Below are 14763 nucleotides of genomic sequence, written 5' to 3' on the forward strand. Positions count from 1 at the left end.
CCAGGCTGCTCAAAACTCCATCCAATCTGACCTTGAATGCTTCCAGGGATGGGGCATCAGCCACAGCACTTCATATAGCTCATCTATTCTCTTGCTTCATATTTGAGGATATTTTATTCTGCTTTTCTTTGTCACTGTCAGCATGTTTCCCCCATGCTACATGGAGAAAGGGAGCGGGGGAATTTCCTGTCCAAGTAACAAGAAGCACACAAAGTACAGACAAAAGGAAGCAAAGATTTTATTGACATTTCTTTACACAGAACACAAGCTACACAAAATGCCACAATAAAGCATATGTAGAAAAATAGTAGAATCATATTGGCACTGATGACTATTCATTATTATTATTATTATTATTATCATCATCATCTCATTATACAGGTTTCATCATAACCATAATAAATGAGCATTAAAATTTCACAGTGGCATTATAAGCTTTACATTCATGATCTTGTTTATACAAGGGACCATGTCAGATTTCTTCAGTTTGTATGATCATGATTCAGAGTAGTAGATTTAAAAATTAAAAGCCCTTTCCCTTAACCTATAAGGATCTGTCCACATTAATCCACTGACTTGATCCCTTGGAGAGGTCTGCATTTGTCTAAAAAGACATTACTTCTAAAACACAATTGACCAATTGGAAAATTGGCCTTAAAAAGAACCCAGGACATTTGCTATCTTCTGGTGGTCTGACTGTGAGATGCTGTGAATGCTACTGGCTGCCACTCGGCAAGATCCTTAGGCGGTATAAACTGCTTTGCCAGGCTGATCCACTTGGGGATCTGGCTTGTTCTATCAAGAGTGCATTTGAGCAGCATTTCTCAGGATCAGACCTTTAGTCAAGACTTTGTGAATGCTGTTGAGTCAAAAGCTACAAGTGAAGAAAATTGATTTGCAACTCCGTTTTCCCTAAAATGTCACAGAATTGACTCAACTTCATTGGTTTCCACTTTGTGCAATCAGTTTTGTTTTTCGATGTAAGTCTCACTTAAGTCTTGACAGACATAGCTAGAGAAAATTGAAATGTATGGCAGTTGACAAATGTTCATTAGGGAAAGGGAAGTAAATTAGAGAGAGGCAGACAGAGCATGTGTTGTAAATCTTGGTGTCTTAAAAATAAATAAATGGCACAGATTTTCCAAGCTCACAGCCTCTAATTATTGCCTCTTCTGTCTGATTTGAAATATAATTTGCTAGAAATGTAACTGCCTCAATCAAATGTAATAATGTCTCATTTAAATATACAACTTCTAGTGTCACATGACAAAATCAGTTGTACTCATATTCAGACCACAAAAATGGTTATAATTAAAAATACCATAGACTACTCGTCTGCAAAGTTCAGCCTTGGTATCAAGTTACTGTCTTTAAATCCAAATTTGCAGAAGGTTACACTTACTGTTACATGCACCAGTTATATCATGCATATTGCTTGCCCTGAACAATCAGCCTTAAAGGAAGTACTTGGAGAACAATATATCTCTGATGCATTGCTTTGCAGCCTGTGTGCACAAACATGGGCATGTATACCAATGCTAGTATCTTACATCCACTATGCATGGGTACAAATGGTTAGTAAGTCTAGGGGTCAGTCTCTTGGCTTTTTATATTTTTTACAAAACTAAAAATTGACCTGCCTAAAGCTGCAATTAATCACTTGATACTAAGCCCAGTAGTATTTGTCATTTGCTTATTGGAAAAAAAAACACACGATTTTTCTAAAAATTTTCTAGCCTTGCCCTTCTTAACTAAAAACTGTAAAAGTGTGCTTAAAGAAAACCACTTTCAGAGATAATTACTTACTAGAAATAGTAGCTTTTAATTCCAAGGGGTAATTTCTTATCATTTAATAAAATAAGTAAAACGTAATTCTTTGAAACGTAAGATAAGGATCTTCACAGAATTATGCTTCTGCCCACTGAATTCTATTCCACATCAGCTGAGGAACAGTGAAGGTCCAATTTTAGGTGTTACCATTGAGCTGAAAATCAATCCCGCAGTGTAAGGTGTTCCATTTGAATAGATACTGTACAACTGAGAAGTTACTTGTGATGGCATTGCTCACTTTACCTATTAAAAAGTTATAGCCTGATTTTGAGGGTTACAATTTTAATATACTTTAAAGAGAGTTTCATCACGGTTTCCAAGACTCTCAAACCAAGATAATGGTTCCAGTGTCAAAAAAAGAGTAATTGTGTTTGTACATTGCATACAGGGAAAGATATGACATCAATCAAGACCTGCCTCACAGATGTGTTTTGTTTGGAATGCAAACCAAAATTTTCTAAATTCAAGTGCCCGAGTGTGAATTTGCAGCATGGAAACAGAAGGATAAGAGAGAATAGGATTCACCTATTTTCTTGATTTGCCTAGATTACAGATTCATTACCATAAGCTCCCTCTCAACAAGAAAGATGGTCCTACAGCAGTCAAGTCCTCCCAGTTAAGGCCTGAACTGTTCACTGAAGGTAATTCTGTATATAGAAAAAGTTTAATTTTCTGATATCTCAGATGAGGTGGCTAATTGTCTACACATAAATGGAAAGACAGAGATTTAAGGTCAGAGCGTATATATATATATATATGTCTCTAATGAACTTGAGTATATATTAAGGGATTTATGAAATTATTCAGGTCTTAGCCTAATGCTGTGGTTAAAAAAATCCTCAATAACCAAGGGATTCACTGCTCAAGTAAAGGAAACCCAGTCCTGGGTTAAACTGTTCAGCATTTAAGAAATCTTACCATTAGAGACAAAATCAAGTAACAAAAAATAGATATAAATTTTAATTTATTTCTGAACTTTGTGTTTTGGAATATACTGAACTGTGTTTTGATTTTGACCCAATACATTTCCCAAACATACAGCAATATTTTGGCATTATTTATTTTGGTGAGTGGGTAGGTTTGGAAAATTGTTCTTTTTGCTTTGGGACAAAATACCAGTGTATCTTCTTTCTCGGCAAAACAAACATAAATAAATATGGAAAATAAACCTAGAAAACACTACAAATTACTAGCTGCTTTTTGGTACCTTTTTCCCCCAGACATGCAGTCACAAAGGAGTACCACGGCTTTTGTCTAGACTGATCTCCCTCATACTTTATAAGAAGATTTAATGGCAGAAAAAGGAAATAGCTAGCTTCTGTAACTGGATGCATAGTCAAATATACATGACTAAAATGAGTAAGAAAGGTGGCAAAGCTGAGAAATCATTTGTCTACCAGCTTAAAAATGAATGCTTGGTTGAAGAGGATGGATGTCAAGGGAAGTTAAAGGATAGTGAGAAGCTTCCTGTGTCAGGAGATAAGGCAGCTCAGTTTGAAATGTTACATTGACCATGGAAACCATGGAGGTGGTAGATAACACCCATCAAATTCCAGACTGCTTTGGTAAGATTAGTTGACTAAAGGTGTGTCAAGAGGTTGAGAAATCATGGTACAAAGCAACTTCTCTCCTCCAATGAGGTGGATGAAGCCAGCAAACTGTTCCTTCACAGTTTGAGCACAGGAGGATAACTGAAGTTAGCTCCCCCCAAAGTAACAGAAACCTGTTAAAAGTCAACAATCACCACCCACTTGTAAGTATGGCATGGCATACATACACTGAATATAGGAAGATACAGTCATTACATATGGGAACATAACATTACATAAGGGAAAAGACATTTTCTTTATACATATGTATGTAGGGTGTACCACACATACAGTATATAGGGCATGCAAGAACTGCATTTTGTATTATTTTTACTGAAAGTGATGATGCCCCTTATATCAAAAAGGTTCCCACAGTCTTTTCCTCAACCTTTCTTGTGCATGTAGCTGCATATATGATAGTGTATCAGAAACGTCTTGACATCTCTTCACCTTTCTGGGAATGATGCAGGTAGTCTTATCCATATAAAACCAGAAAGAGTAAATGATCTTTTCTTCTGGATCGGGACAGGCAGATTTCTTCTAGCACTTATGCTTTCAGGAACAAACGAAAAACTTCTTAAACTAATTGTCAGAAATTTACATGAAAATTGCAATATTGAGGCTTTCAGCATCAGAAGCTGTTATACCTATTAGCGCAACCTCACTTATGGGAAGCACAGAATCAGCAAGGTCATCGTAGTACTCAAACCACCTACTCCCAAAAAAAAGTTGTTTGAGACTGGACTTTTGTGTGGAGGAGGGGTTTTTTTGTTCCTTTGGATAAGGTGTTTGTGTTTGTAGCCGATAGCTTTCAAAGACTGCAAGGCATGCTGGATTGCAATAAGAGTTGCCCTGCTGACTGTGTCACAGTTTTGTATTTTCAGAGGCAGAAGCTACTTGAAGACCTGCAGCTCCATGCATATAGCCAATGAACTTCTGGCACATACATGTCAGTGTGCAAATCCATTTCAGACAGATGCGGTTAGTTTGCTACACAGATAATAGGATCTTGCAGCACTTTGGGTGAAAGCAGAGGCTGAATTTTCAAAAGCAGAGAAATCAAGTTTCATGGTTATAACAGAAGTTAATTTAGTCTGACCTTTTGCATAAGAAGACTTTATACATATTTATGCTTTATGCTTCTGTTCTATGCAGGGAAGGCCTGACTCATCTGCATTTAAAGCAGCTCTACACTGATTAAACTGTTTTCATAAGCATTTCTATTCAGTGCGTGGATGCCTCTTAGGGAAGTGCATATGTAGTATATAGTCTTATTAAAATAGAGAATAAACAGCAGCAGCAGCTCTTTCAGACCACAGATTGTCAGGAAGCAGCATGCCATGATGATGATAACAAGGTAAATGATCACCCTTGTCTGTCATGCAAGGGTGGAGCAGACTCACAGGAGGTTTCCTTACTATCTGTGCCTAAAGCTTACCAATGACTAAGATCACCTCAAATAAGACTTGTTAAAAAAAGTGATGGAAACAATTAGCATGGCAGTGAGCACGTTAAGGGTGCAATGGGGGGCCAGATGTACTGTGTGCTGAAAAAGAGGCCCATAAATGGTGGCAATAAGCCACAGGTCACAAGTCTTTGCCCTTGCTAGTGCTGTTACCTTAGCCAAGATAACACAGGAAAATGAAGTAAAGATGAACTCGCAAGGGGATGCGAGCTGGAAGCTTACAAATCATGGCAACCAGAGAACAGTTCCAGCTCTTCAGATGAGAACCTGTTAGGAAGAGCATGTGATGAGACCCAACAGCCAGTGAACCCCTCCTGAGCAGGGAAAAGACACCAGTCTGCACCAGAACTCTCATCCAAGGAAGTCTGCCAGTACTTCCTCCTAAACCCAGTCCAAGGTTGAGAAACTAGAAAGAGCCCAGTAAAGGGCTAGCAAGATGGGGAGGGGTCTAAACTCATGGCTTCTGAGGAGAGGTTGAGTCAGGCTTGTTTAGTCTAGCAAAGAGGAGATCAAGTGACAATCTAAGAGCCTGTCTGCAGGTATTGAAAAGGGAGTTACAAGTACGTCAGAAACAAAGCCTTCCCCATGGAATAAAAAGGTGGTATAATAAAAGGTGACAACAAGAAGTTGCAGTCTGGGAAGTTCAAAATGCATTTTTTAAATTTTATTTTACTTTTTTTTTTTCCTTAGAAGTGTTGTACAGAAGTTGAAAAGGTGATCCAGAGTAGCTGTAGTATATCCACCACCAGATGTTTTGAAGACTTAGCAAGAAAAAGACATGGCTGACCTCACCAAGATGCTCGTGATAATACTGCTCTGAAGAGGAACTAGACTGGGAGAATTCCAGCTGTTCCTTCTGAAACCAAATATTCTGTCATCTGTAACATGTTTGGATAGGTGGATAAAGGTCCTCATGAAAAGCTGAGAAAATTGACTGGCATGAACGTGTGAACACGATGTACCACTCCTGGAGAAATGGAATGGCAGTGCTGGCTATATTTGTGAATGCACGTCTGCACTGACTTCACAGTCTCAAAGAAATGTTACCAGCTGAATATTCACTGTGGCAAGAAGCTCTGTGTGTGGCTATATGCGGCACTTTCAAAGGTAGTGAGAGTTGCTAGTCTATTTCAGAATGAGCTGGACCAGGCCTCTAGAGCATTTTAAGTACAAATAATTATCTTTTTTTTTTTTTCTTTAAATATCCCTCACTTAGTTTTTTCATTTTAAAGAGGCAGTAATCGCCTGCCGGACACTTTTTTCCTTTACTTTCTAGAGTTCTGTTCTAAGCAACCATGAATGGGAAAGAAGGAAGGAAGGGGGGGAGGGAGGAAGGGAGGATGGGAGGATGGGAGGAAGGAAAGGAGGGAGGGAGGGAGGAAAAAGACGTATAGATGTGGCAGTTAGGGACATGGTTTATTGGTTTAGGTGGCACTTTTAAGTTCATGGTTGGACTTGATGATCCAAAGGGTCTTTTCCAACCTAAATGATTCTACAATTCTGTGATCCTAGGGAAGGAAGGAAGGAAGGAAGTCACAAGGGCAGCATAAGACAATGACAAAGAGAAAGCATGTGGAAGACTGTAAAGCAGACCGGAGTGTGCTTTTGGAGTGTGAATTGGGTGAGTACACCACCTATCCAGAACCAGCAAAATACATTCTGTCCATGACAAAGTCCAAATTAACCAGGGGATCTGTATTTCAGCTTCCCACTGATTCATGAAGGATAAGTTTGAATTCTGGGAAAAAGTTCTGTTGGGTCACTTAATCAAAACCTCACATCACACACATAAAATGTAACTTGAAGGCCTGGATTTGTACAAATCTGTCATGGTTTAACCTGGCTAGGCAGCAAAGCATCACACAGCTGCTTGCTCACACCACTTCTCAGTGCGATAGGACACAGAACAGGAAAAGTAAAAATGTGAAAACTCATGTGTTGAGACAAAGACAGTTTAATAACTAAAAAAAAAAAAAGGGGGGGGGAAACAAGAACAACAAGAGAAAAATAAAAAATTAAAAACAAGAATAACAAGTGATGCAAAAAACTCCAATTGCTCATCACCCAGCCAGTCCCTGAGCAGTGGCAGCTCTGGCCAAACTCCCCCCACCCCACCCCAGTTTTATTGCTGAGCTTGATGTCATATGGTGTGGAATATCCCTTGGATCACCTGGGGTCAGCTGTCCCAGCTGTGTCCCCTCCCAACAACTTGTTGCACCCCCAGCCTGCTCGCTGTTGTGGCCGTGTGAGAAGCAGCAAAGCCCTGGGCTCTGTATCAGCGCTGCTCAGCGATAACAAAAACATTCCTGTGTTACCAACACTGGTTTCAGCACAAATCCAAAACACAGCCGCATACCCGCTACTAGGAAGAAATTTAACTGCATAGCAGTCAAAATCAGTACAAAAGCTAAAACCACTGACAATATTTCAGAGGATGGTAGAAATTAACTGCCTTGTTTGGATAGTTACACAATTTTGTAGCTTTGCATGACAGCAAGGACAGGGGGGTAAAAAGAAGAGGAATGGACAATATATGCAAAAGAAAAGCCGGAGAGGTAGTCAGATCATGGAGAGGTGTCCAAGAAAATTTGCAAATCAAAGCAGAACAGTAACAGGGCAATTTAGGCTACTCAAAGGATAGCAAATTAGGGGACCCATGAACAAACAGAGGTAGAGACACAATCTTGGTGTAGTTACATTTGATCCAAAAGGCAAAACCAAACCAGGAAAGAGTAAGATGCAGCTAAACAAGTCCCAGGCTGTGTATTTTCTGACTCCAAACATGAATGGACTAATTTTTACTTCAGTGGTTATCTGTGTACACAGTCGTACTTATTTCATGAAGTTCCTGAGACTGATACTATAGCTTGCCATAAAGCAAATGCATTGAAGAGTGAGAATGGGTGGGCTGAACTCTGACTCCAACAGACCTGGATTTATACCTGAAAAATCCATTGATTAAATACATACTGGAAAACTGGGGGAGGTGCTAAATAAATAGTAAAGATGGAGCTAGAAATTGTCAATTACTTAACATTCAACATCAAAATTGTTGAGCATATGTATTGAAATAAAAAAAAAAAATGCTCCTTAACAGTTCTCCATGGACGTGACCTGTAGCATCTAAATGACCAGTGGGAGTGAAATATGTTAGGCTGTTCTGATGATAATTTTTAAATGGAAATTTAAGTCCACAAAGAAAATAATCATTCAGCTAGACTGACACATACAGGCGTGCTGAGAATGCTATGGAAGTGTCCCATGACTATTCATTATATTTTGAATTTCATGGGATATCTGCATAAACCTTCACAAGGGTCTAACCCAGTTATTAGAAGTTCTCACCTATTTCCTACACCACCACTTAGCAATTTCAAATGCAGAGGCAGAAAGGAAGAGATCTTTTTTTAACATGCAGAAGGCATCAGAGGAACCTACAAATTCTAGCCAAAGCTTTGGCTTGAATTCCCAGTTTTCACATTGTCTTGTGATAACTTTCTCTCTCGAGCGCGGCTCTTTTCTGGCAAGGGAACAGTGAAAAGGATTGGTCTGTGGATATTTATGAAGTGCTTTGAAGTAAAACAGTGCTCTTTATTCCTGATAGTAATTTCCAAAGCTCTGTGCTAAGGTTTCAAGGCTTTGGAATGCAATCCTTTCAAGTTAAGCAATTTCAACTTCCTCTATTGTCAGTGGACAGACCTGATTTTGAAAACAAGTTACCGATTTCATAAAGAGAAAATGGGCATCCATTGGAAGCTGGGAAAAGACACATTTCATGCCAAATTGTAAAGGAGCGTGATTGGTCTCTTCAGGGTTTGCTTTTGATCAAGGTGCACAGTCAAAACTTACACCTAAGTATGAAAAAACGGAAGAGCTAATAATTAGGAATGCCATCCAGTCCATGAATATTTGACCTCAACTTTTTGTCTACATCTTAGATACCCAAAAAGTGAGTTTTGTTGTAAGTTCCCTGGTCAGAGAAGAGAGGTAAGTAACCCTGAATGCCACCAGAGCAGCAAACAGGGTCACTTCTGCAGATTTTCTGTAGTAGCTACCTCTGTCATAGACTATATAGAGAAATTAAGACTTCTTTTAGTATAACAAATTCATTTTGCAACTAATTTTTAGGCACAAATTAGGTGAGGAAACTAGACAGGCTAAACCCTATCCTCAAAGGAGGAACTATCTCCAGAGGTTTCTCCATGTTTTAGGCAGGTAAGCATGCAACTATTATCAGGAGATTGAAAACCACTCCCTTGAAAATCCTCAGCCCAGCTGCAGAAAGGACTAGCTCTTCTGTCCCTTATCTAGTCACACTTAGTCACAGCAGCAATTTCTTTCCATCCATATTCAAGAAACAAATCTTCCATTTTAGATGAGATTAAAATCTTTTGAGAGTGGAGCTCAATGGGCTGTAGTAGCCCCAAAATAGTGGAAAAATTTCATCCAGCTATTAATAAAGCATGATCATAGAATCAGAATCATAGATATCCACCAAATTGTTACAACCACACTGTTTATAGGTGCTTCAAAATTTTAAAAATAGTTAATGCCAATGCTTTTAAGTGCTATAGATTCCTTTTATATAAGTTTTTATTTGAAGGTGAAATAGAAATTGAAAAAAAAAGTCTGGGCATCTTTGTGTCTTTTCACTGTGTCCTTCTACGAACTTGTCAATAAAACTAGGTAAGGTTTTTATCTTCTTTCTTCCAGAATCACTGTGCTGTTCCTAGGCAGGTAACTGGCACTGAAAGAGAAATGGCTTCAAGGGCCAGGTGCTATTTCAAAGCACAATATCCCTGCTTTGGACGTTTGGGATGGGAATGGAGTTCCATAAGAGTTCCAGCACTGTGTGGGATTCATCTGACCAAGTGTAGGTGTCAAGTCATTAGACAGCTAAATATGATACCCCGCAGTCAGTGGAAAGAACAGGCCCAGAGCAAATTAGACCAGAAAAGTAAAATACGTCTGATAAATCTGATGAAGTGTGTCTTTCCTTCCACTGATCATACCAGGAGTTAAAATCCCCCATTACACCACAAACAGATATCCACACCACAACTGCACAAAGTCAAGTAAGATAATATTACTCTGCGTTGAATTTTTTCAGTTCTTTATAAGGAATGTGTTGGGTTTTTTTTACAGTGAGGGTGGTGAGACAGCGGAACAGTTGCCCAGAGATGTGGATGCCCCATCACTGGAAGTACTCAGAGTCAGGTTGAAAGGGGCTTTGATCAACCTGATGGTTGATTGTGGCAGGAGGTTTGTACCAGATGATCTTCAAAGGTCCCTTCCAACCCAACAGAATGGTTTCTATGAAATCCAGCTCTATTGATGCCCCTTCCTGTCTTTCTTTCTTCCACTAGCCTTTGCTCCTGTCTTTCAGAGTTCAGAGATCCTCTGCCTTTGCTGCTCTTTTCCTGCATTTGGGCTACCACCTTTCCTTCAGAGAACTCACTCATCAGACCATAGTACATCCTTCATCTTTAACACTGGAAAACCTCAATAGCCAAATGCACTTTACCTGTTGGAGCCAGGAGATCCTCCATGCTGGTTGTAAGACTTCTAGATGCTAAAGAAACAACCCTGCACTGCTGGCTTTGTTTTTTTCTTAACATTAAGCTGGGCATTGACAAGGTACAAAAATTTTGTAGCTGTTTCTCCTCTGTCCAAGTTCTTGAAAAACTGTCTTATCCTCTGTGAATGTGAGAGCTTCACTTAAGAATTTAAGCATTACCCTCATCGATACAGCAAGACAAGAGGACCTTGTGCAGTTTGAAGGGAAATACTTGTAGCAGTACTGCTAATGTAGTTAATTGTCTTTAAAAAGGCTTTATGTGAAAGGACAATACATTAAAATTCCAAAAGTCAAGACAGAAACAAAAATGCTAACTGTGCAGTTATTTTGCTATTTGTTATGAAAGTAATAATTAATACATATTTCTATATATAAAAATATAAAAAAATTCTGAAAATAAGCCCATGTTGATTTGTATAGTCTGATGAAGTCCAACCGCTTAGATGTTATTTATATTATAATGATAATGATTTCTTTGCAATATAGGCTACACAAATAGAGTGGATTTACAATATTGGGAGTCATTATCAAAGCAGCATCCTATTGAAAAGAATAAAAGAAGAAAAAGAGGGGGAGGCTATTCTGAGAACCTCAAAAGGAATTCTCAGCTAGACTGTTACTGCCAGTATTTCCCACAATGTTCTGCCAGCACACGGAAGATAAAATCTGTGGCTCATCAGTTCACAGGAATGACATCTCCCAGGTTTTTCTGAGGCTCCATAGAAGCTGTCTGCCATACCCCACAAGGAGCAAGTTGTATGGACCTAATCCAAATCCACGTACAATCAAACTCCAATTTTGATATCAGACTCCAAGCCATGAAAGAATATTACATGTATAGGAACATGGAAATTTTTAGGCATATTTATCCATCAGTCATAGCACTGGTAGCAGTACAGAATGTGAAAGTGAACATTCTAAAAGGCCAACCAGCTTCTGCAGCAACACAAAAGAGCCCTTTTCACATTTCTCTTCTCTCAAAGTCATGCAAACAGAAGGCTGGGAGTGCTGTTTAATGTACAAGGCAAAGCAAGAAACCACCAATCTGACTGTAAGAAGAACTGCACTGGTATATTGTCACTCAGTATATTAAGGATTTAAATAGTTGGTGTGTGAGACCTTGAAATAAGCATATTTCTTTGTACAGACTGTACACATACACACACACATACATTAGGCATGGTGTAAACTAACCTCTTCCTTAATGTTTTTCAAAATTTTCTTTTAGCAGATGCCTGAACATTCTCTGAAAGAGAAGCAGGCCCTTATACAGCATGCTGAAGCATGCTGATGGTTGGAGATCGCTTTTTTTCCTTGTTTTTCACACACTCCTTAGAAGTCCCTGGCTGTGGCTCAGAACCACTGCACTGTGTAACAGCTTAACCTACGTGTCCCATTATGTTAAAATTCTGTAAACAGTTTACCAAGGAAGAAGGAAGCTGTGATATGTAAGTGTAGCTGGCACTAAAATGCTGAGGCTGAAAAGTGATAAAGACTTCCCAAATCAGAAGTGGGAATCACAAGTTCTTGATTCCTGACAGAATTTATTTGTTAACTGGGTAAATCCATCTTTTAGCTTTAAACTGTCAATTTATAAAAGGGGGGGGGGGGGGGGGGGGGGAAGACAAAATAGTATTTATGTATTTTATTCAAGTCCTGAGGTAATGTTTAATGTTTAAAAACACTTGTCAATGTTGAAACACACCATGTAACTGTATATAATTTCTGCCCTTTGGAGACCAGATGATTTTTAGGTGCAATATACCTTCCTATTTCAAGATGATCTTAATCTCAGCCTTTTGTATATTCTTTCTAATTTCTATTTTAGAAATGTGCCTACATTATCAAACCAGCTTGGTTCTTTAACAGCCTTTACCAGTTTCATTGCAACTCTTCCCTTGAACTCATTCTGTGTAAGGTTTCCAATTTTCTTCATTTGAAAAAAACCAGGTTTACTTTTTGCATGTAGAAATATTTGCCTGTGGTTGCAAGGTTTTTTGTTTTCATTTTTAAACTCTCATTTCAGAAACGCCTACTATCTTGATCTTAACTTACTAATACGAGTATTGACACCTGAAACCACCTTTTTCATTTTTTTATAGTTTTTATCACAAGATATACAGGACTGATCGCTTATGGTTTTGAACAAATTATATTTGCATTAAAAAATTGCCTGCCTTCTGAACAAAAATAATTGTGAAGAATTATTCACCTTCTCTTTTTTGAAAAAAACTGCTGTGACATTGAAAATTTATCAAAATGTTATGAAAATGCATAGAAAGTTATTGAAATTTGACTTTTTATCTTTGATAACTTTTTGATTAAAAAATGAATGAAAAATTGGGGAAAAAAAACCTAAAAAAGTGAAAAATGGGTTCTTTTCCAAACCCTTAAAAACAACTTGGATATATTTGTATGAATAAAGTTTTAAATGTTTCAACCAGCTGTAACCATATAATAATTAGGATTGTATATAGCAACGCGAATGGACATTAGTAAAGCACTGATAAAGCATTGCAGAGGAGCTTAAGAAGACATCATTATATTTTTTAAGCTTTCCACAATCCTTATCACTCTATATCCCTGGCCCATTTTCATCTGATGGGGTTTTTTTAGGGGTATTACTGGCTAGATTTTGAATTTCATATCAGCATAATAGATTTTAAAAAAATTAAAATTTGTTGGGGTAAATGTACTTAGATACAAATGTAAAAGTAAAAATTGTATCTCTAAGGTTATAACAAGCACAATAATGATCCTCTATAAATGTAAACAGAAGAAATCTTCACAGTTGCCACTGTTACAAGTAATCCAATAGGCTCCTCTTGGTTTGGCAGCTTCTAACTTGAACAAAATTCTTCCCAACTTAAATTCTGGGCTTTTTAAAAGACAAATATCAAGATTTCTTCATTCTAATTTAAATATTTCACTCTTTTCTATTATTTGAATGTATGTGTGTTACAAATTATTACCAGTAATGGAACCATCCAAATATTTTCTTTCAACAAATGGAAACATTGAAACTTTCATAAATGTTTTTCAGACTTCCCAGTTTATCACAAAGGAGGTTTTAACCTGAGTTCATATATGCTTGTTTCCTCATGTGTTAACTACCCCAAAAGTGCTACAAATGCATAACTTTGTTAATACGTAAATAAGCATTAAATCAAGGACAGCCAAGTTCCCGGGTTAATATTCAGGAGAAACGGGAATCATATTGGTCCAATCATATTTAGAGAATTAGCCTTCTTATTCTGATTCAGTATTTCAGAAGTGTCTCATGTCTTTATGTGGACAAAGAACATAGAAACTGGAGAGGAATATCTATTTCTTCCAAAAGCACCAATATTTGGAAGCTTGAATGCCTTAAAGCCATAGCACTTTACTCTCTGAAACAGAAATGGAAATGGAGAGTCTGAAAGTCCCACCTGATCTCATTTTTAACACTTTGCTCTTTTGGCTAAGGGATTCTCCTCCACTCAATGAAAAGTTTTGCCTCTGTTACCCCATACTTCAGGCACTATTTGAAGTAGTTGAGTCCTGCCACGAGGAAAAACTTCTCCAGGAAAAGTTCAGAGTCCAGCACAGCAATGTGGGCAGCCCGGCCTATCAACGTGTTGGCGGTGTTTGGCAGAGCATGGAACACATTGTGTCTGATCAAAGTGCAGTCCTTCGCCCCAATCAAAGGCTGAAGCAGGTTGTTAATCATTTCTGCATAAACAGGACCTGCAAAAGAGTTTAGATGTCACACCTAGATGCCAAAGCTGCCACATCCCCTCTTTCCTTCCAGTATAGTTTAAATACGGTCGCGATGAGAAGGAAAATGGAAGCAAGGCCACAATGCAAGAGAGAGCGGTCCGTTTCAAAGATTCGCCAAGTGCCGGGCTGTTGTTAACCTAATGAGGCACTGGCCACGTGAGGATATCTGCTGAAGGTGCTAGCATGGTGAGTGGGTGGGACACTTCTTGGCATTTAGTCTTATTTCCTCTGAGGTGGAAGGAAACATCTTGCTCCCTTTTGGGGGAAGAGGGTTGGACTCGTGCTGCCTGTGAATTCAAATGCAAAAGGGTCTGGCAAGAGGTCGAGGTCCATTTGGGTTTCTCTGGGGAATCTAGCCCAGGAAAGACATCATGCAGACAGTTAAGGAGTTTACAGGGCAAGAACAATGGCTCAGAAAATTTGTACTCATAAATGGTCTACACTGAATGTAGATCTGGCTCCTGCTAGGTCACACATCATGCCCAAAAAGCAGCCATGGGAAGACAGTGTTAGAAAATTACCTTTTAATTCATATCTGAGGT

The 14763-nt window shown here is 38.5% G+C and overlaps 1 protein-coding gene across 1 annotated transcript in view; it reads right to left on the minus strand.

Moving 5' to 3' along the window:
- Window positions 1-222: 222 nt before the first annotated feature.
- The window catches only part of FAM135B (family with sequence similarity 135 member B), a 231043-nt gene continuing 216502 nt past the window's right edge, over window positions 223-14763 (minus strand). Inside the window, exon 21 of the mRNA XM_055705977.1 lies at window positions 223-14188. Within this exon, the coding sequence (XP_055561952.1) occupies window positions 13983-14188 (206 nt within the window). The 3' untranslated portion in view covers window positions 223-13982. The remainder of the gene's footprint in view (window positions 14189-14763) is intronic.

Source organism: Falco cherrug, chromosome 3 (genome assembly GCF_023634085.1).
Source record: "Falco cherrug isolate bFalChe1 chromosome 3, bFalChe1.pri, whole genome shotgun sequence".
Lineage (NCBI taxonomy): Eukaryota > Metazoa > Chordata > Aves > Falconiformes > Falconidae > Falco > Falco cherrug.